Source organism: Vanrija pseudolonga, chromosome 7 (genome assembly GCF_020906515.1).
Source record: "Vanrija pseudolonga chromosome 7, complete sequence".
In the NCBI taxonomy this organism is placed as follows: domain Eukaryota; kingdom Fungi; phylum Basidiomycota; class Tremellomycetes; order Trichosporonales; family Trichosporonaceae; genus Vanrija; species Vanrija pseudolonga.
The window spans coordinates 250,883-271,632 of NC_085855.1; the positions used below are offsets into that span (position 1 = coordinate 250,883).

At 63.9% G+C, this 20,750-nt stretch overlaps 8 protein-coding genes across 8 annotated transcripts; 5 read left to right on the forward strand and 3 right to left on the reverse strand.

Annotated features, from left to right (window-relative positions):
• Positions 1–277: 277 nt before the first annotated feature.
• On the reverse strand, positions 278–1,048 carry LOC62_07G008931 (uncharacterized protein; the record flags this gene model as incomplete). The annotated part of the gene is made up of 2 exons (XM_062775474.1): positions 278–507; positions 549–1,048. The coding sequence occupies 2 exons, from the start codon at positions 1,046–1,048 to the stop codon at positions 315–317; spliced, it is 693 nt and encodes a 230-aa protein (XP_062631458.1). The 3' UTR covers positions 278–314.
• A 376-nt stretch (positions 1,049–1,424) lies between these two features.
• SPCC1739.06c (putative uroporphyrinogen-III C-methyltransferase) lies at positions 1,425–4,197 on the forward strand (the record flags this gene model as incomplete). Its single annotated transcript, XM_062775475.1, has 4 exons — positions 1,425–1,506; positions 1,546–1,620; positions 2,066–2,191; positions 2,235–4,197. The coding sequence occupies 4 exons, from the start codon at positions 1,425–1,427 to the stop codon at positions 4,106–4,108; spliced, it is 2,157 nt and encodes a 718-aa protein (XP_062631459.1). The 3' UTR covers positions 4,109–4,197.
• A 723-nt stretch (positions 4,198–4,920) lies between these two features.
• MUP1_5 (High-affinity methionine permease) lies at positions 4,921–6,917 on the forward strand (the record flags this gene model as incomplete). The annotated part of the gene is made up of 5 exons (XM_062775476.1): positions 4,921–5,167; positions 5,234–5,242; positions 5,290–5,701; positions 5,738–6,021; positions 6,112–6,917. The coding sequence occupies 5 exons, from the start codon at positions 4,921–4,923 to the stop codon at positions 6,915–6,917; spliced, it is 1,758 nt and encodes a 585-aa protein (XP_062631460.1).
• Positions 6,918–6,967: 50 nt separating this feature from the next.
• Positions 6,968–10,141, reverse strand: xptC_1 (Dehydrogenase xptC). The gene is made up of 7 exons (XM_062775477.1): positions 9,568–10,141; positions 9,330–9,512; positions 9,019–9,178; positions 8,620–8,958; positions 7,435–8,560; positions 7,315–7,396; positions 6,968–7,234 (listed from the first exon to the last, which is right to left on the reverse strand). Exons 1-7 carry the CDS (start codon positions 9,869–9,871, stop codon positions 7,062–7,064), a joined length of 2,367 nt encoding a protein of 788 aa, XP_062631461.1. The 5' UTR covers positions 9,872–10,141; the 3' UTR covers positions 6,968–7,061.
• An 892-nt stretch (positions 10,142–11,033) lies between these two features.
• xecD (2-(R)-hydroxypropyl-CoM dehydrogenase) lies at positions 11,034–13,114 on the forward strand. Its single transcript, XM_062775478.1, has 5 exons — positions 11,034–11,824; positions 11,875–12,233; positions 12,327–12,491; positions 12,564–12,597; positions 12,652–13,114. The coding sequence occupies exons 1-5, from the start codon at positions 11,786–11,788 to the stop codon at positions 12,832–12,834; spliced, it is 780 nt and encodes a 259-aa protein (XP_062631462.1). The 5' UTR covers positions 11,034–11,785; the 3' UTR covers positions 12,835–13,114.
• Positions 12,840–13,169, reverse strand: LOC62_07G008936 (uncharacterized protein; the record flags this gene model as incomplete). Its single annotated transcript, XM_062775479.1, has 1 exon — positions 12,840–13,169. The coding sequence occupies one exon, from the start codon at positions 13,167–13,169 to the stop codon at positions 12,840–12,842; it is 330 nt and encodes a 109-aa protein (XP_062631463.1).
• A 1,023-nt stretch (positions 13,170–14,192) lies between these two features.
• Positions 14,193–17,745, forward strand: SPAC32A11.02c_1 (putative protein). Its single transcript, XM_062775480.1, has 4 exons — positions 14,193–14,435; positions 14,476–15,687; positions 15,723–16,681; positions 16,718–17,745. The coding sequence occupies exons 1-4, from the start codon at positions 14,218–14,220 to the stop codon at positions 17,575–17,577; spliced, it is 3,249 nt and encodes a 1,082-aa protein (XP_062631464.1). The 5' UTR covers positions 14,193–14,217; the 3' UTR covers positions 17,578–17,745.
• A 176-nt stretch (positions 17,746–17,921) lies between these two features.
• SPAC1F7.11c_12 (putative transcriptional regulatory protein) lies at positions 17,922–20,725 on the forward strand. The gene is made up of 6 exons (XM_062775481.1): positions 17,922–18,259; positions 18,299–18,352; positions 18,388–19,099; positions 19,149–19,963; positions 20,001–20,638; positions 20,682–20,725. Exons 1-6 carry the CDS (start codon positions 18,182–18,184, stop codon positions 20,695–20,697), a joined length of 2,313 nt encoding a protein of 770 aa, XP_062631465.1. The 5' UTR covers positions 17,922–18,181; the 3' UTR covers positions 20,698–20,725.
• The last annotated feature ends 25 nt before the right edge of the window (positions 20,726–20,750 follow it).

Here is a 20,750-nt window from a genome sequence, read left to right on the forward strand (position 1 = left end):
TGGCACCTATGGGCCCCGCACCACGCGGCCTCACCACAGGAGCCACGCCGCCTCTCACTCCTCACTGACGGATGGCCCTTCGCAACGGCTACATAGATGGAGGGGGACAGTCGGCATTCTGGCGACCTCGGCACTCGGATGCTTCTCCCGACCCGAGAAACGGTGGTCGCGATATGCAACCCAGTCGGTCCCCACATCTCTCCCAGAGGCGAGGCGACGTACACGCTGTGGGAGCTCATCCCATAAACACAATCAGTCTCACCATCAGCACCCAGCGCAAAACCACATAACTCGTCCATCTATGCCGCCTCTACCTATGCACGCGCCGCCGGCTGGCCCTGCCCCTGTCCGTCCTTCTTCGGCTCCTCGCCGAGGTTGGTCGCGATGAACAGCAAAGCGCAGACAATGCCAAACCAGTACTTTTGCAAGAACGTCTTTTCTTCCACCGGCGGCTCGGGCTGGCCCGTAGCGTCGAGCTTGGGCGCGGCGGGGGCGACGAGCGCGGGGCTGGCGGGTCAGCTAGGTCACTGGAACAACACGCTACCCACCCGAACACCTTCTGCGCGCCTTCGACGCGGACGTTGACCAGACCTGAGCCGTGCGCCTCGGGCGTGAGGGGGCACGCGCCCGACGCGGGCGTCCGCGCGCCCTTGTACTCGATGGACGTTGGCCGGCCGTCCGTCAAGTGGAGGGTGAGGAAGGCATCGTCGCTGGCAAAGCACTGTGTCGTCGCGTCAGCCAGCTGCAGGACAGGAATGCAAAGGCACTCAGCCACGCCACATACCGCGCGCGTTGACGCCGTGAGCAGCTCGTCACCGACGCCAAGAGCAACCTGGTACCACTGCCCTTCGTCGGCAGACACGGGCTTGAGCTTGCTCTGGTCGAGCGCGGCGCTGAAGCCGTCCAGGCTGACGGTTCCGCGGTGCTCGAACTCGGGCGCCGCGCCGGCCGAGAGCACGCGGTGGTACAGCGTGTACTCTTGCCGTGTGGAGTCGGCGGCGTACGCTGCTGTCGCTGCTGCGAGGAGGGCGAGGAGGGATAGCCGCATTGTGGGTGGTGCGGGTTGGGTGTGTTGAGACAAAGCAGCGAGGATGAGATGGGTCGTCTTCCTGCGTTGTGGTGGTGGTGACGTTGGGTGAGTTAAACAGGGTACCGATTAACCTCATCACATGGATGTCACGCGACTTGCACGTTTCCCACGTTTCCCACGTGCCTTTTTCCTTATCTGGAATTTTGATCCCGCCACCGATGGCGTGCGTGCGGTGGGACGCCGAATTAACCAGCCAAGTTGACGTGATTGACCACTCAAAAGTTCGGAATATCAAGCCGAGTGCTGGGCAAAGATAATAACGGAGCGAGACGAGGCGAGAGCATGACTTGCCTCAGCTCCACATTCTCTTCTTCCCACAACCGCAACTGCAGCCATGACAACAGCAGCAGCAGCGTACAAGACCCCCTCGTGGGTCCACTCATGGCTCCTGCTCTCGTCGTTGATCGTCCTATCGGGTGGGTTGGACGTTATCAGCAGGTACTGACATCACACAGACTTCGTGTACTGCGTTCTCCGGTGCAGCTTGGCTGGGGGTGATCCGGCAGGGCTCTGGGCGCACTACAAATGGGGTGAGTACTACATGGGGGGGGGGGGGGGTAGCGGAGCAGGAGAGGGTGGGTGCAGCTTGGGGGTAGAGGAGCAGGAGGAGGGTGGGTGCAGCTAGGGGGTAGAGGAGCAGGAGCAGGAGGAGGGGTGGGTGCCAGACTAAGGGGAGGCGGAGCTCGGAGGAGGGGTGGGTGGTGGCATACATTTCTGGCACGCAGTGCCTAGGGGTGGGTGGGCGGGCAAAATATCACTCGCGTAGCCGGGTGGGTGGGCGGGTGACCTTCCCTCGCGAGTGACAGCTTAGAGAGGGTGGGCCGGCCACCTTCCTCGAAGGAGGGCGGGTGGGCCACCTTCCTCGAGCCGAGCCAGCCAGTGGGCCGGCCACCTTGCTCGCCTTGCTCGCGAGCTTGCTGGGCAGGAGAGAGATCTGATGGGGGAGATTGCGCCGGACACTCGCTCACACTGCAGCCATCCTCGACGTCGCCGAGTTTGTCCTCAACTACATCGCTCTCGGCGACAACGCCGTCGCCCCTCTCTTCGGCTTTGCAAGCGCCGTCATGACGGCGTCCAAGCCAGGCTACTACTTCATCCAGGGTGGGTGCCCCTTCCTCTGCTCCGACCCACTAACACCGCCCAGGGTTGTCCGGCTGGACCGACAGCACGTCCACTTTCTGGGCCGTGTGGGCTGCCAGCAACGCCGCGTCCATCTTCGTCCCCACGATCGTCGCGCTCGTGCTTGGTACTGGCATCGCGCGCACACTCATCGCGCATGCCCCGCCACCCAAGGAGCCCGTCTCGGAGAAGCCCACCGCCCCGCGCGGCGACGACAAGCTCACCACCTTCCCGACTCCCATCGGCGGCGCTCCCCTCCCGCTCACCTTCCACGTCAAGGGCCGCCCCGTGCTCGTGTTCGGCAGCAACAAGCTCGCCGCGTCGCGCGTCTTCACCCTCCTCGAGGCCGACGCGCAGGTCATCGTCGCGTCGGACGCGCCGTTCGCAGAGCTGCCCGCCGAGATCCAGTTCCGCGTCAACACCGGCGAGGTGCGGTACCAGCGCTTCGCGCCGCGCGACGCCCATGACTGGAAGGGCTTCCTCAAGGCGAACAAGGTCACCCTGCTGGCGGTCACCGACACGCTCATCGGCTCGGCCCACACCGCCGTCGACGCCGCCGCCGCGTACACTGCCGCTACCGAGCTCTTCATCCCCATCAACGTGTCTGACCGCCCGGCGCTCTCGACCTACACCTTCCCCAGCGTCCACCGCTTTGCCGGCGTCGACGGCCCGTCCCACCTCCAGGTTGCTGTCTCGACCAACGGCCAGGGCTGCCGCCTTGGTGGCCGTATCCGCCGTGAAATTGTCTCTCGCCTTCCTCTGAATGTCGGCGCAGCCGTCGACAACATTGGCAGGCTGCGCGCCCGCGCCAAGATGTGGCAGGCTGCGGCTGCCGTTTCGGAGGACGACATCAACACGCCGCTCAACGCTCCCGTCGCCCAGGGCGCCGCTGCCAAGGGCGAGGAGCAGTTCCGCCGGATGCGCTGGGTTCAGCAGATGTCCGAGTACTACAGCTATGACCAGCTCGCTGCCCTCGGCGCGGCCGACATGGACGCGACGCTCGAGGGCGAGGCGCCGCAGGTCACTCTCCCGCATCACGACGGCCAGAAGGGCAAGATTCTCCTTGTTGGCTCTGGTCCCGGCCACCCAGGCCTGCTCACCGTCGCCGCCCGTCACGCCCTCGAGAACGCGACCCTCATCCTGTCCGACAAGCTGGTCCCGGCCGAAATCATCAACCTAATCCCGTCGAGCACCAAGCTGATCATCGCGAAGAAGTTCCCCGGAAACGCCGAGGGCGCACAGAGCGAGCTCATGGACCTTGCGCTGCAGGGCGCTCGTGCTGGCGAGACCGTGGTCCGTCTCAAGCAGGGCGACCCCTTCGTGTACGGCCGCGGTGGCGAGGAGGTCCTCTTCTTCCGCGAGCACGGGTACGAGGCCGTTGTTGTCCCCGGCGTGAGCTCGGCGCTTGCTGGGCCTCTGATGCACGGCATCCCGGTCACGCAGCGTGGCGTTGCCGACTCGCTGGTCATGTGCACTGGTGTCGGGCGCGCTGGGTCGAGTGTCGAGTTGCCCGGCTATGTCAAGTCGCGGACGCTCTGCATCCTCATGGGCGTCGCGCGCATCGAGAAGGTCGTGTCGGTACTCACCGGCGCCGGCCAGGGGCGCGACGGCGCAGCATACCCGGGCCACCTTCCCGTCGCGATTGTCGAGCGCGCCTCGTCCCCCGACCAGCGCGTCATCCTCTCCACGCTGGACGGGATCACGGGCGCCATTGCGTCGGTCGACCAGCGGCCCCCGGGCATGATCCTCGTTGGCTGGGCGGCGCTCGCGCTCGAGGGCAAGGGCAATGTCGACGTGCTCGACGGCGTGGATGAGAAGGCGCTCGTTGGGCGCTGGCTGGACGGCAAGGCGTGGAAGACGCGCGAGGGGCTTCCGACCGACTGGTCTTGGTTTGGCTAGGCGTGCGGCCTCGGCGGGGGAGAGCCCGCCAACAGATTACTATAATTGTATCACCATCTTGGCATTGCATCTGTATGCATCTAGGGAATCGAATGATTGGTATTGGCGCGGGCCATGGAAAAGCTGCAGCGAACGGGTGTGGGCGAGTGCCAATGACACGAACGTGTAGGCCGGTGGGTGTTTGACCAGACTTGGCGCGATAGGCAACCTCTGATCGTGGCGAATCGAGCCGCACCTCACCTGGTGGGCATTTCACAACACTCCATGCAGCAATCACACCAGCAATGGCGACGATTGCGACTGCATTCAATACATATGAATCCGTCTCCCTTGCCCCGATACAGCTCTGCCCAAGGGGGGCCGGCTACGACCCGTCGGGCCGAAGCACGACATGTGGCCTCGTGGCCGACGGGCTCGTTCAGGCCCCTCGTCCGACGGCTATGACTCATGGGCCTGGCTGGCGTCTTCGGCTTTGATGCTGCTGCCATATCAGGGGGCACGCACGCCATATAGGCGACGGAAGGGGACATGTGTGTGTGCGGTAACTGCTGCGCGGGGCGGGGTGCGGGTTCTGGGCATTGCTTTGGCAGTGGCCGTGAGCCGTGGTCGTAAGAGGGGGGCCGTGATGCGATCCGCGGCGCCTCACGCCATCTCGACGCTATCGGCGGCGTTCAGTCGTCATCAAAAGATCAAACGCGATCAGAGAATAGAGGAGGTGGAAGAAAAGTCGTTGCATTGCCGGTAGACATGGCCGTATAAAGCAGCAAGGACATGTGGCAGTGGCACACAGCAGCAGGAACACGACCAGCACAATGGCCACGCCGACCGACCTCGAAACAAAGTCCCCCGTCCCCTCGATCCTAGGCACCGAGAAGCGCGAGTTCGTCCTCGGCAAAGGCGACCTCGCGTTCGTCGGCGAACAGGGGCACAACGGCGCCGCGGCGACGTACCAGACTGTCGATGGCGCTCCCGTCGAGAAGGAGTCGCCGCTGGGGTATAATGTCGGGTGGTGGACCGCGCTGTTTTTGAATGTCTCAACGATGGTGGGCACTGGTATTTGTGAGTCGGCGAGGACGCGAGTGCAGCGAGCGCTTTGTCGAAACAACTGACTGACGCGTGCCACAGTCTCGACGCGTGAGTAGAAAGACCACGTCTCGACTTGGCGCCTGACGCCGCCGCAGCATCCGCCATCCTCGCAGGTACCGGCTCCGTGGGCCTCTCCCTCATCTACTGGTTCCTAGGGTACCTGATCTCCATCTCGGGCGTGAGCGTGTACCTCGAGCTGGCCAGCTACTTCCCCTCGCGCAGCGGCGGCGAGGTCGTGTACCTCGAGCAGGCGTTCCCGCGCCCGCGCCACTTCTTCCCCGTGGCGTTCGCGTTCCAGACCATCATCCTGAGCTTTATGAGCTCGAACGCGTACGTGATCGCGTTCTACATCTTCCGCATGGCTGGCCGCGATGGGGGAAACTGGGAGACGAAGGGCGTGGCCGTGGCTGCGCTCACCGTCGTCTGTCTGATCGTGTTTGCGAGCAATAAGCTGAGCTTGCGGCTGTCGAACGTGCTCGGCGTCGTCAAGATCGCGACCTTGCTCTTGTGAGTGGGAGGTACAAAAGGACTGGCTGACGCCAGCATCACCACCACCGGCTGGGCTGTCCTCGGCGGCGCGTTCAAATCGCGCGTCGCCGACCCGCACGCCAACTTCCGTAACGCGTTCAACGGTACCTCCAAGGACGGCTACGGCATCTCCAACGCCCTCGTCAACATCATCTTCAGCTATGGCGGGAGTACGATGGCGTTCAACCTCAGCAACGAGGTCAAGAACCCCGTCAGGACGCTCGGGTTGAGCGCCAACGCGGGCGTGACTATCACGTTTTTGCTGTATCTGCTCGTCAATGTGGCGTACTTTGCCGCCGGTGAGTGGCGCGACGTCCTCTTCTCATCTCCACTGCCTGCCCGCCCGCGCTCTCGCTCGCTCGCTCGCTGACACTCGCTCCCTCACGCAGTCCCCAAAGCCCTCATCCTCACCTCGAACCAGACCACCGCGTTCCTCTACTTCTCGACCCTGTTCTCCGAGCGCGCCGCCAAAGTCCTCACCATCCTCCCCATCCTCAGCGCCACCGGCAACATTATCGCCGGCACCGTGGGCCACACGCGCATGGTGCGCGAAGTGGGACGGCAGGGCGTGCTCCCGTTCACAAAGTTCTGGGTGTCGACGTACCCGCTCGGCACGCCGGGCGGCGCGATCCTCTCGACGTGGGTCGTGAGCGCGCTCGTCATCATCTGCCCGCCCGCCGGCAGCGCGTTCAACTTTATCCTCGCGCTGCAGAACTACCCCAACTCGCTGTTCCTGGCGTTCATGACGCTTGGCCTGTTTCTCATCCGCCGGCAGAGGGCTCGCGCGGGCCTGCCACGGTCGAGCTACCGCTCGTGGACGTTCGTCGTGGTGTTTTACCTCGCCGCACAGGTGTTCATGCTCGTCATGCCCTGGGTCCCGCCGAGCGCGGGGATCAACGCGAGCTCGTTTGGTTTCCTGTACGCTGCGTCGTCGATCACTGCCATCGGCCTCGTCGCGCTGTGCTTTGTCTACTATGCCGTCTGGGTGTGGGTCCTCCCCCGCCTGGGCAAGTACGAGCTGCGCTCAATCGTCATCCACCTCGATGACGGCAGCGTGGGCCACTCGCTCGTGCGTGTCAAGAATGCCGACCTCGCAGAGTGGGACGCCAAGCACGACCCCGCTGGAAACTCGATCACCTCCGGCGACGAGGCTGACCAGGCCGAGTTCCACGTCGTGGAAGAACTCAAGGTCTAGGGGGTTATTACGAGCCACATACTCATGAGGTCGTCTAGGGGGTTATCAAGTACGAGCCACATATACATGCAAATGTCCACTATATATCAACTACTACTACTGCTAATGCCTGCGCTGACCCGGCGCATCATAACTGTCCCTGTACTAGCCCCCGCGCGGCAGGTCGCCGGTAGCCATCGTGTCTACACTCCCCGCAGCCGACAGCGGGCGGTCAAAGGGGCGGTGCGGCGAGTCAAAGCCCCGCTGTTGCTGTCCTCCTCCTTGTCCGCCTCCGCTGCCGGGAACGTTCTGCATGGCGTATGCGTCCTGGCCGTAGCCTAGGCCGCAGTCAGAGGGGTTTTCTTGCCATCAGGCGTGGTTGCGTCTACAGCAATCGCGCCGTGGTCGTTGGACTCACCCGTCGCCGCCGGCTGGTTGGTGTACCATCCGTTCTTGTTGGGTTGGTTGGCCTTCTTGTTGCGGTTGACGCAGAACATGAGCTGGGGTGTGAGTGGGAGCGGCTGGGGGTTTCGCTTACGATAGCACCGAGAAGGAGGACGGCGCCGATACCAGCTCCGACTCCGATACCGATCTTGGCGCCGGTGCTCAGGCTCGACGAGGACGCCGAGCTACCCGCCGTAGTGTCGGTCGGTGCGGACGAGGGTTCGGCGACTGTGGTGCCGTGGCTCGTCGGCGCAGCCGAGGAGGAAGTCGGCGGGTGGTAGGCGTACTTGGCCTTGATGATGTCCGCGGCCTTCTCAGCAACGCCGTAAGTCGACGCCATGAGATGCGCAGCGACATGCAGAGGCATGATGGACGCGTCGACGACACGGACGTTCTGCGTGCCGTACACGGTGAGCGTGGTGTCGACGACACCGCCCGAGTCCTTGGGCAGCATGGCGGCCGTGGCGAGCGGGTGGAACTCGGTGCCGGACGCGGCCTTGAAGGCATTGACCAGGTCCTCGCCCGTGACGTTGGCACCGGGCGACTGCTCGCCGGTGATGATTGCACCGAGCGGGCCCTGGGCGGCGAGCTTGCGCACCCACGCGACAGCAGCAGACATCATCTGGGTGTCGGCGTCGACGCCAAAGTAGTCGGGGTCGATGAGGGGCGGGTCGAACGGCGACGCGGACGCGAGGGCGACATGGCCGCGCGAGTACGGGTGCTGCAGCGCGATTTGGATCGCGATGCTCGACGCGTCCTTGCCCCAGAGGTGCATGATGATCTCGAACTGGCCCGCGTCGGTCGGGAGCTGCGTGTTCTGGATACCGTACTGCGCCTGAATACCCTTCTGGAGGGCGGCCGGGAAGCCGTACTTGCTCGACACGGCGGCAGCCGTGCCAGCGGCGTCAGGCGCAGCGGTGAAGCCAATGTCGGCGGCGTTGATGTAGCCGATCGCCTCGTTGACGTACGTGAGCGGGCCGTCGGCCGTCGCCTGCCACTGGGCGAGCGCGGCGTCCTGCGCGCCGCTCACGTTCATGGCCAGGTTGAACCACGTCTCGAGGCCCGCCTGGATCGAGAAGTACATGCCGAATGAGACGTGGTCGTGGAAGCCCTGTCCGACGGGAAGGTCGGCGAGCACGGGCAGCCCGAGCGGCTGGAGGACCGAGCTGGGGCCAATGCCCGACAGCTGGAGGAGCTTGGGCGAGTTGATGGCGCCGCCGCTGGCGTGAGGGGTGATCAGTGGCGCTCAACACGCGGGTATAGAGGGGACTCGACTCACGAGACAATGACCTCCTTGTTCGCAAACACCGAGTACTGCGTGCTCGCGGCGTCCGCCTGGAACTGCACGCCGTTGGCGGTAAGGTTGCCGCCCATCGTGTTGTTGAACATGATCTTGGTGACCTGCTGGCGCGAGAGCACGGTGAGGTTGGGGAACGCGGCCTTGGGGTCAATGTAGGCTGTGCGCGAGTCGGAGCGCGCGCCCTTGGCCGCGTCCATCGTCGACGGGGTGATGGTCACGCCGTGCACATTGCCCGACGCGAGATCCTTGTTGGTGAACCCGAGGCTCTGCCACGACGGCACCCAGTTGGCGACGATGGGGTAGATGTATTTTGAGAAGCTGGGAGCGTCAGTGCGTGTGCTCGCGCATGCGGGCAGGCCAGCAGGCTAGTCAGCATACCCGATCTGAAGGGGTCCGCCCGTGCCGTGCGACTTGGGGTCGAGGATGATGTGGAACTGGTCCGCCTGGGCCTGGGGTGGCATCTGGACGTTCTCCGCCTTGTTGATGTACTTTTGCATCTCGGCCCAGTTCCAGGCGACCGCGCCGCCGGGGTTGAGTGCTACGTGTGTGTCAGCTGGCTGGCTTCCAAGGCGTACGCGTCCGAGTCGCGCGCGTGGGCCCGCGCGTGGACCAACCAAGTGTGGCACAGTGTGCAGGCCGCACACCCACACACCCACACGCCCACACGCCCCACACCACACCACACTCACCTCCCCAGGCGTCATAGTCGTCACTAGAGCCACGGCACCAGAACATGCCGTTGATCGCGCCCGAGCCGCCGAGGCCCTTGCCGAGCGGGTAGTTTTTGGCCATGTTGAGCGAGTCGGTCATGTTGACAGTCTTGTAGCCCCAGCCGTAGGGGCCGGCCGACAGGCCCTTCATGTACGCGAAGCCTGGGGTGTGAGCGCTACTCCACTCGAGCTATCCTTGTTCGCTCCGCTTGCTCACCTGGGACCGTCTCTTGGATCTGCACGTCCGAGCCGTCGCCACCAGCCTCGATGACGAGCACGGTAAAGTTGCTCCACTCAGCCAGGCGGCCGGCGAGCGTGAGGCCGGCAAGACCGCCGCCGGCAATGATAAAGTCGTAGCTCTTGCCCGCGACGTCGGCCGGGTTGGTCGTGAGCGCACGCTTGAACATGCGCACGTTGGGGTGGTTGGGGTTGTACGCCTCGCTCGGATTCCGGATCGTGAGCGCGGCGACGAGGTTGAGCGCCAGGAGCGCATACAGCGCGAGTGTGAGCGCGCGACTCATGGTGGTGGGTGGGAAGAGAGTTGGTTGGGGATGAGTTCTATCGGGGGCAGCAGGCTGCAGCTACCTGCCCCTCTATTAATCTACTTGCTGCTGCTCGCAGTGCTCGCAGAAACAATCCGCACGGCCAAGACTTGACGCTCCCTGGGCGGACGGTGCGCGCTCGCTCCCTGTCATTGCGTGGGCTCCGTGGGCCGAGCGAGGGTGAGGGTGTGTGTGTGTAGACAGAGCAAGTCGGACACTCTCGCAAGCAAACGCGTGCGGGTGGCTCCGTTGTCGAGTGTGTGAGAGTGAGCGAGATGTCAGCCAGCCAGCCAAGCAGCAGCACACCAGATCAGCAAGGAACAATACACCAGATTCCAGGGAGCCAGCCCTACTCGGCTTGCTTTTGCTCCACGCGCATGCCGGCAGCGTTGCCGCCGTAGTCAGGAAACGGCAGAAAATGCCACACACGCCACGGGGCCTGCAGGAGCGTGGCGTCACCGCCGCCAATCCGCGAACGCGAGATCCTCTCGTCGTGCCTCGTCTTTCTTTGGCCTTCACGTCAATGGGCTTTGCGTGGAGCTAGAGCCACGCTGCTCGTCTGCTGGAATGCAGTGCGCAGGGCGTTTCAGAGTCTTGAAGGAGGAAAATAGCCTTTTGGTCGGAGGACATGATGCTTCTGCCCATGCCATGTGCTGTGCATCAGCCCTCTGTGGACATTAGACATCGAGCACCTTCGAGCACGTCGGGCACCCAGACCGACCACACCCAAACTCTCAGGCCCAGCTCCCCCTCGATGGCTGATACATGGCTGACCCCCGGCCGCTTGGCACGCCGGCGACGCGGGCAAGCAGCAAGCGCTTGGCCGTCCGTCTCTGCGTTTCTCCGCATCCATCCGCAGTAATACAAATCCACTCCGAATGTATGGCCGCTCGCTGCCTTGCGTCCACTCGTTCGCTGGCTCACCGCCGCTGGTGCTGGCTGGCGCCGAGCGCACGGGCCCTCGTACAGGCGGTACGCGAGAGCACGCAAGCTCGGCGCCGCGCGAAAACACAGTCACGCGAGGAGCGTAAGAGTGCGGCGGGGTGCTGGGCGGGGCGGGCAGCGGGCGAGTTGAGCTGTTGGATTGATATATGACCGTACCTCACCGCGCGGAACGAGCGGTGTTGTACCGCACATGTCGCGAGCGACAGAGCAGGGACCACTGCGTCGTCACCGCATCACCGCGATCAATACCAACCGTCATTTCAGCAGCTGGGGTGAAACACCAAGCAGTGCATCACGGCGACTCATGCGCCTGTGTGAGGTTGCGCCAAGGGGCAGTAAGTGTATCAGCCTGCCGGCGGCTGGGTGAGCCGTAGCAGCGCAGAGGCGTTGCACGCAACTTGAGTGTGGTGAGTCGTGGTGAGCTTGAGCAGCAGCTACTACTGCACCGTGTCCCTCGGCTATCACCTCGCCGTCACCGTCTCGTACCTCTCGCTCGGGGATACAGTGCGCGGCCCTCATGAGCAGTGGCCAGAGAAGCCGAGCGCGACTTGACTTCGGGACACGGCGAGGGATGACCACCACCCCGCAGTAGTGTCGGACAAGTCCGAACCCCACAAACAGCACAAAGAGCCCCGCACAACTCGTCTGCACCGTCCAGCAGCTCGAACTCGTCGTATGCACGCTGCCGGGGCAGATGTCCCGCACTATGCCATGCTTGCCTGCTTGCGCAGCAGGCTGACGCGCCGATGTACGAGTCAGCGCCGCCCGCGGTCGATAACAGCCGCGTCACATGATGGTTGTAGGCTATCTCGGCGTCCGGCATTCCGGCAGCCAAAGTGAACAACAAAGTGACTCTTCGGGCATGGGCGCCGCAGCGCGAGCCGGCTACTTAAGGCGGCAGCGACGACGCGACACGCGCATCATCCTCCTCATCATCACACACTCACAATGAACGGCGTAGCTCTAGTCACAGGCGGCTCTTCCGGCGTGCGTCGTTGCGTGTCGTGTCCTCTCCGCCTGCTTGCTGACGTCTTCAGATCGGCGCAGCGACCGTCAAGGCATTCCTGGCCAAGGGCGTGCGCCGCGTCGTCATTGCCGACGTGTCGCCGCTCGACGAGTCGATCAGCGCATGGCAAGCCGAGTTCGCCGACGCGCAGCTGCTCGCCGTCAAGACGGACGTGGCCGTCGAGGCTGAAGTCACCGCGCTCATCGCTGCCGCCGTCGAGAAGTTCGGGCGCATCGACTACGCCGTCAACTGTGCCGGCGTCTCTGGGGGCGGCGCGTTCGCCGAGTTCTCGACCGAGACGTGGGACCGTACCACTGGCGTTAACGAGCGCGGGGTCTTCTTCTGCATGCGCGAGCAGCTCAAGGTCATGGCCGATCAGGACTTCGGAGAGTGAGTTGGCGTGGGTGGGCGTGGGCTGGCGTGGGGCGGCGAGCGTGGGCTCGCATGGGTGTGGGCGCACACCGGTGAGCTGACACTCCACAGAGCCAAGGACGAGCGCCGAAAGCAGCGCGGCGCGATCGTCTCCGTCGCTTCCCTCTGCGGCCAGGTCGCCATCCCCCAATCGGCCGCCTACATCGCCTCCAAGCACGCCGTCATCGGCCTCGCAAAGTCCGCGACGCTTGAGTACGCGGGTAAAGGTATCCGGGTGTGAGTGGGCGCGCGGGTGCGAGGGAGCTCAAGCGAGGGAGCACGAGCAACACGACTGACTGACGGGTATAGCAACTGCGTCGCACCCGGCTGGATCGACACGAACGTGAGTGCTGCACTGCGTGCTCTCGCACCCCCGTGCGCTCGCTCACCCGCCCAGATGACGAACACGGCCCGCGCCAAGGTCATCTACGACTGGGGCACCAAGCCGGACCGCACGCCGATGGGGCGCGGCGGCATCCCCGAGGAGATTGCCGACGTCATCGTCTTCCTATGCTCCGAGGAGGCGAGCTTTGTCACCGGCGCGACGTGGAACATTGACGGCGGATACATGTGTTTCTAACTAGTCTATGCCTCGCACTCGATGTACTCGTACCCGCGCCGGAACTTGCTGAGGGCGCGGTAGTCCCCCCGCCAGGAAGGCCACTCGCGGTCGAGGCGCACGACGAACGGGCTGAACTGCTCCACGGCGGCGCGGACGACGAACGCGCCGCCGTCGGAGGAGAAGCGGATGGCGCGGGTACCCCACTGCACGAGCAGGATCGGGTAGCTGCCTGCGTAGGCTACGACCTTGGGCAGCAGCGCGTACAGCTCGGGCCGGGTGTGGTAGAACGTGAAGAGGGACAGCGGGGTCGTTGGGCGTAGGAGGGATGCGGGGCGCGAGGGGCGGTTGCCCATGTTGGTGCTGCTTGCTGGGTGTAAGCTGCGCCGAGTCGCACTCAGCCCTCGAACTCACTTTGAGAGGATGCGGTGATGATTTTATTTTGGGAGGGAGTTGGGCGAGGCCAGGCTGCGCGAGCACTCTTATCAAGCACTCAGAACGCATCTCAACAATCCCATGGTATCCCCATGGCATTGCTCAACCTCGTGCCAGGCGCGAGGCCTTAGTAGACGCGAGGCCGCGAGGTGGCCTCGAGGCAGCGCCACCGAAGCGGCATGAAGAGAACGAGGCATCCTGTCACACCGTCAGAACACAGCCCGGCGGCGCCGAAGCCTGTCAAGCTTCGACACGAGGCGGCGTCGGCATGATGCATTGCTCAACCTTTCCCACCTCTCACCCGCCGTGCATGCATCAGCGTTAAAGCGTTGCCTTGAGTGCCTTTGGGGCGAGAGAAGAGTGACAACTGAGAAGTAAGAAGCCAAAGTCAGTCACGTGCCGTGTTCATCAGTGGCCTAGTGGGAATCGTGGGGAGTGAGCCTTGACGGCTCCACCCCGACGCCGACGCCGACGCCGACGCCTACAGCATCGACAGCAGTACCAGCTCCGAGAGGCAGCAGCATAGTCTACTGAGGCACTTGCATGCCTAGGCCGAGACTCAAGCGTTGCCGGGCCGGGGTGACTGACTGCCCACCGCGAGACCGCCCTGCCGAGCGAGCGCCTTGTCCGACGGATCCTCGGCGGGGTCCAAGTTACCGCGCGTTGCCCTCTCATTGTTGCCCCATCCATCACTCTAGCCCATTCATCTCATCACTGTGCACTCTGCTCCGCGCTCCGCTCCACGCCGCTCCACTAACCGCCCACCCTCTTCGGCGTCACTGCTCACACGACTCGTTGTCGCTGTCCCGCCACCCAGATTTCCACTTACGGCAGCATTAAAAAAAGAGGGAACAGCCAGCCAGCCAGTCGCACGACGTCATGGACAGACAAGGGCGACCGACGGCGACCGACAGTTAACACCGCATCAACAACCAGTTGTCATCTTGACACCTCACACGATCACTCACCATGTCCATGGGCCAGAGCAAGAGCAAGAGCAAGAGCAAGCGCGCACGCGCGCGCGATGCCGACGCCGACCTCCCGCGCGACCTGCACGAGGAGGTGGGGGAGCACCCTACCGCCGGGGCAGTCACCCATGTCATGGGCCTGGCCGACGCACAGCGCATCGAGGACGACGTCGAAGATAACCTCAAGCTGTGGGGGCTGACAGAGGCCCTGCGGAATGGGTGAGTTGGAGCCGGGCGCATCGTGCTTACACTCCACCAGCTACCTCCCGTCCAACGCGCAGCTCGACATTGCGCTCACGAAACTCGGCGACCTTATCCAGCCTGAGCGCGCGAAGAACGGCGACACAGAAAAGGCGCTCGAAGCCCTCGTATCGCTATCACGGACGCTGCGAAAGGCCATACGGCAGAAGAACGCAGACCAGCTCATCCAGGACACGGCGTACCTCGCTTTCCAGGAGAGCCGGGACGAGGTCGGCGAGCGGATAACGCGGCGGGTGACCAAGCTGCCGAGTGTGAAGAACCCGCCGTGGGAGATCAAGGAGGCGGCGACGGCAGCGGATGGCGCGAGGCCGGCGATCGCGCGACAGCCGTCGGGGTCGTCTCTCGCGTCCGGGGAGAGCACGTACACGACGGCGTCGTCGACGGCGCACGACCCAGACGTCGCGGTTAGTCCCAAGAGCAAAAAGGACGTCGGCGCGGTCAAGATGGAGCACGCGTCGCGCCAGGGCGAGCTGTTCGTCGCCGCGCGCCATGTGCGCACACTCGGCATGATATTCGCGACCAACTCTGAGCTCCGCGCTGCTCTGGGCGAGCTCGTCGCCATCGCGCGCGATATGGCCAAGAAGGCGGACAAGGACGAGCTGAAGGAGGAGAAGAAGCGCGCGAAGAAGGCGCGCAAGGAGAAGGAGGAGGAGGAGCGCGAGCGCGAGAAGAAGGAGAAAGAGAAGGAGAAGGAGAAGGGGGTGGCGAATGGCACGGCGGATGGGTCCGGTGGGAAGAATGAGCCGGGGGCCAAGTCTGCGTCGACGAGCCCACAACGCTCGACGTGGAGCGACTGGGGTGCAGGCCAGTTCGACCTCCTGCACATGTCTATGCCGTCGCTGCCGAGCTTCCCCAGCCCGCCGAGTAGACGGTCAAGTAGACGGTCAAGTAGACGGTCCAAGACTCCGCCCGCGGCTCCTGAGCCTGAAGAGGAGGACGAGGACAACGAGGCCCCCGAGAATGGGGAGCATGCCTCCACGGATGACGAGCCCACCACGACCACGGACGACGACGACGACCTCGGAGGCCCGGCGCCGCAGCCGCCCGGCGCGTTCTTCGCCGACGCGGACGATCACGACGAGGTCACCTGGGCCGACATCGATGTCGGGGACGAATCGACCAAGCAGGGTCAGGAGAACGTTGCGCGAGCCGAGGCGGCGAAGAAGGACCCGCGGACAGCCAAGTTCCTCGGGCATCTGAAGATCGCTGTGTGAGTGGGGAGGACTTGCTAGGGCTGACAGCCAGCGGGAGCCTACAGGAGCAGGAGGGCTACGCCGAGGCCATGGAGTGGCTCATGGAGATGTTCAAGGCCTACGAGGAGGAGGTGCTGCAGCGCGAGACGGCCAAAGGCGCGCTGTCTCGCCTCGCCAAAGCTGGCGAGCGCAAGGTCAAGGGGCAGGAGGAGGTGCCCGAGGCGCCAGTAACCTCCACGCCCACGCGCCAGATTCTGGCAAACTTCGTGACTATCATGGAGCGGTTTGCGCGCGGCCGCTCGACCAGCTCGATCCAGAAGGCGATCGCCGACCTCTACGCGGACGTGTTTGACGACGACTCGGCCATGAAGCTGTGGCGCGATGTCGACCGGCTGATCGCCAACGTGCTCCTCAAGAAGGGGTATCTCGGCAGCGACGAGTGCGCCGAGAAGGCCGAAGATATCTGGACGCGCCTGATGGCGTGGCTCAAGGACGGCGTGTACCGCGCCCATTGGAACGCGCTGTGCTTTGGCGTGTCGTACTGGCTTGGATGGAAGGACGGCGACCCGAAGAAGACGGAGCGGCCGTGGTTCCGCGACGACCCGATCACCGCCAAGCTGCAGGACGACGCGCACGATTTTGCCAGCGCGTTGTTTTTGGACAGGAAGGGCAGGCTGAGCTTCAAGCCGGCCATCTGGCAGGACGTGTTCAACCTCGTGTTCCCGGCGCTCACGAAGGGGGGCGGCGGCTTCTTCCCCATCCCGCGCATGGAGCTTGCCTCGCCCAACGTCGAGCTGGTGCTGGAGAATGTGTACCTGTCCATCTCGAACATTCTCCCGACGATGGTTACCATCGAGGAGCACCGCATGACCAAGCTTTCGCCCTTTGACGCGATCAAGAACACGCACCGGAATCGGAACAAGATTAGGATATCCCAGGTGCAGGCCGATGTGCGCGACGCAATGATCTGGGTCAAGTTCAGGAAGCTCAAGATCCAGGACCAGGGCGATGGTGAGTGGGGTGACAAGGACACGGGCTGACGTGCAGTGGATATCACGCTGTCTCGGCAGGGCTTATCGATCACGCTCGACCTCGAGTTCAACACGGACGAGAACGCGAAACGTATGCTGACAGTGCACGACGTCGATGTGAACATCGATCAATTGAGCATGCGGGTCCGCAACTCGAGCCGGGACCGGCTCTTCCGCGCAGTTTTGCCCGCTTTCGGCGTACCGTTCCTCAAGAGCAAGCTCACCGCCGCGCTGGAGAGGAAGATCCGTGTGATACTCGAGCGCACCAATGCCGAGATGATGGAGATCAGACGGCGGCTGGACCTGGCCGCGACCGAGACCAAACGTGAGGTCAAGGACGACGACTCGGCCAGCCAGCGGCTGTACCGCATTGTCGCGAAGCGTGCACAGGAGATCAAGAAGGAAATGGACGCCGTCAAGGCGGTCAAGCGGAAACGGACTGAGCGGCTGCGGCACGAGTCGATCCAGCGACACGACGCTGCGGGGCCCGAGTCGCCAGTATCCACGCCGTCGAGTTCCACATCCGAAATCAACCTGCCTGATGTGGGCGACTTTCCGCGCGCGCCGATCGACAAGAAGAAGTCGTTCAAGATCTCTGCACGGCTGGAAGAGGCGCTCCTCCCCCATCTTTCCGCTGATGCCGAGCGGTCGATCGTGTATCGCCGCTGGCGGGCGGAAGAGTCGAGCAGACGCGCGAACGGCGCCGCGTTGGCGATTGAGCGGACGACGGCAGGCGTCGTGCCCACCGCCACTGGGCTGCGAGGCGGCGCAGGGGGCAAAGGCGCGCAGAAGCTCTGGTGGTCGCCCGTGTTTAACTGGGACTGGCGAGGTCTTGGCGACCCGGGCAAGGCGCCGCGCGAGAAGCCTCGTGCATAGTGGGGGAGGGCAGTGTCTGCCCATGAATGGCCCGCCGCGTCGTGCCGCTCGGGCCATGCAGGTCGACCGATGCTCGCTCGGTCTTAAGCCTTCGGGGCTCGTGCATGCCTCGAGTCGCCGAGAGACCCGACAGGCCCGATGCCTTGTGACACTTTTGTAATCAGCCACATGGCCATTTTGTAATATCATTAATAGTCATATTACACCCCCTATTGTAAATTGTTTCCGCCGGCTCCACTGCACGACGTCATACTTTTTCGCTTCAGACCCGAAGAATGCGGCTTGGACCCGACGACAACTTGCTTTCCAACAACATCTCTCTCATCGCACTCGTCGTCGCTGTAGTCGGCTCATACTTGTTCGACTCGAGTGCACAGCAGCAAGCACGCGGCGGGACTTGCGGGATATAGCGTCGGTCCAGAGCAGGAGCAGCGAGTTTGCACCTCGACCTACCTCCACGTCAACTTTGACAACCGCGACAAACACTTTCCCTTCGCCATCGGCCGATCCGAAGCCATAACAACAGGCCACATACGGCGCAGTACCGCTCCCCCATCGCACATCTCCCCTCCCGATTCCGATTACACCCACCCAAGACCTCGGGATGCCGCCTGTCACCGAGGAGCCCAAGAAGAAGCGTCGGCGCCGCGTCGCCGCACTCACCTGCGAGCAGTGCACGAGGGTACGCCACCTCCCTCGCTGTTCTTGACTGACGTGCCAGCGCAAACAACGCTGCAACAAGGAGATCCCATGCAACCACTGCGTGCAGCGCGGGGTGAGTAGCGCACAACACAACGGCGCTAACGACAGATCGCGGACCAGTGTACGCTTTACATCCCGAGATGGTCTAGCAGTCCCGAGCCGGCGCCGAGACGGACGCCAGAGCGCGCCGCCGCGAGAGACATGCCCCCTGCACCTCCCGCGCCTGTCGACGCTGTCGCTGTCGTCGAGGCGCCGATCATGCCGGTTGTGCCGCTGCGCTCTCCACCACCTGCCGACTCTGAAGCCGCGTTCCGCGACGAGATGCGCGCGCGCATGACGCGGCTCGAGGAGCTGATCCTCGCGTCTAGCGCCCCCGCGGCGGGCCTGTCCCTCCTCTCTGGGCTGAGCGACATCGAGCGCGTGCCGGGCATCCCGCACGCGCACGCCGCGAAGCGGGCCAAGGTCGGCCCGCCGCCTATCCCCGAGCGCCTGAAGGAGGTGTGCGCGACCAGCGGCGTGTCGCCAGAGACGTTTACCCAGCTCATTGCCGAGCTGCCGGACCAAGGGTACGCGTCGCGCATCGTCGTGCATTACTTCAAGTACATCAACCCCCTGCGCTACCCCATCCTCGAGAACAAGTTCTGGTACCCCATGGACGACCTATACGACAAGCAGGCGACAGCGAGCGACGACCTCGAGAGCTTGCGGCATCTGCCCCTCGTGTTCATCGTGCTCGCGATCGGCGTGCTGCTCGCGCCCGAGTCGGTCGCGGGGAGCGACAAGCACCGCCGGGCGGAGAGCCTGCGGCTGTACTGGTGCTGTGAGTGGTGTGGCACGTTCCAGAACATGTGCTAATACGTTTGCGCCAGCCCGCCGCGCCAACCTTTTCACGGCCTCCATCCAGCCCGAGAGCGTCGAACTCGCCCTCGCCGGCCTCCTGGCAGGCATGTACCCCTTGCTCGGGCACGACCGGCCGTTGGTCGAGGGCTGGTCCCTGCTCGGCGCGAGCGTCCGTACCGCGATGGCGGTGGGGCTGCACCGCGACGGGGAGAAGATGGGCCTCGGGCCCTTCGAGGCAGAGTACCGCCGCCGCATTTGGGGATACTTTATGCACGCGGACCGGCACTACTCGCTCATCCTGGGCCGGCCGAGTGCGATCCCCGAGCCGTGCTGGATCTGCGACGCGTGCGAGCCGAAGAATGTCGACCTGGAGACCATTCTCCCCAGCCAGAAGATTCTCGACCGGCCAATGGACGAACCGACGTCCACGACGTTCCTTATCCTCCAGCGACGGCTGGCGCAGATCGACGGACTGATCTGTAACTTGCATCAGAAGCTCAACGAGGTGCCGACCTTCGAGGAGGTGGAGGAGCTCGACGCCAAGATTGGCCGCTTCATCGACTCGCTCCCACCTGCGTTTAGGATCGAGGACGCAGATACGAGCCACGACGTGCTTCGCCCATACTTGCCTGTCCAGCGGCACGCCCTCGGTACGGAGATTGCGTTCGCGCGCATCTTGCTGCACCGGCCATGGCTGCTTCGCAAGGCCGATAACGACAACTTCTTGCTGTCTCGCAAGGCGTGCTTCGAGTCGGCCAAGCTTGATTTCAGGCTGCGCAAGGCGTTCGCCAAGCGTGATCCCAGCGCGCACAAGCAGTTCTTCGCGGCGCAGTTTGTGGAATTCGTAAGTTGTCCCGCAGGATAATGGCTGACGCCGGAAGAACTCCGCAGTGGTGGCTGGTATTGCCGCAGTGACGCAGCCCAACGCGGCTGACGCCGACGAGTTCCGCATGATCCTCCGATGCTTCCTGGAGCACCACCCGCTCGACAACAAAGCGCTGCAGACACCGTCGTCGCAGAAGGAGGTGGCAATCATCACGGCGCTCTACAACCGCAGCTTGCAGGTGGCGGCGGGCAACGCGTCCTGGCCGACCACGGACCAGATCAAGAAGAACCCCATGCTGAGCGACACGCCGAGCGCGTCGCCCGTCGCCATGATGGTGGGCAACGGCGTCGCAGGACTGCCGACCCCGCCGTCGTGCAGCGAAGAAACAGTCACAAATCTCCTCGGCAAGGACATCTACACGACCATGCTCAACCTCGGCGTCGTGAGCGCGCCGTCGGCGCCACTGAGCCGCGTCGACACGGCCTCGCCGAGCGTCACGGTCGACTCGTCGTCCCGAAGCGGCGGCACAATCTTCACGCCGCCGTCCAACATGGACTGGATGGACACGGGCGTGCTCTTCCCCGACACCAACATGGACATGGGGGCGGCGCTGGAGGAGCTCGGCCTGCCACCACAGCGCGGGCCTGGAAACTTGATTGTGGACCCCAATCCGTTGATGAGATGGGCTAATTCGTAAGTTGCGTGGCGACGTGGACAACAGCGCTGACCCTGCCAGTGAATACTACCAGTAGCATTTGTTGTACTATAAGATGATACAAGTTACGTCTACCACTCTAACGTCTCC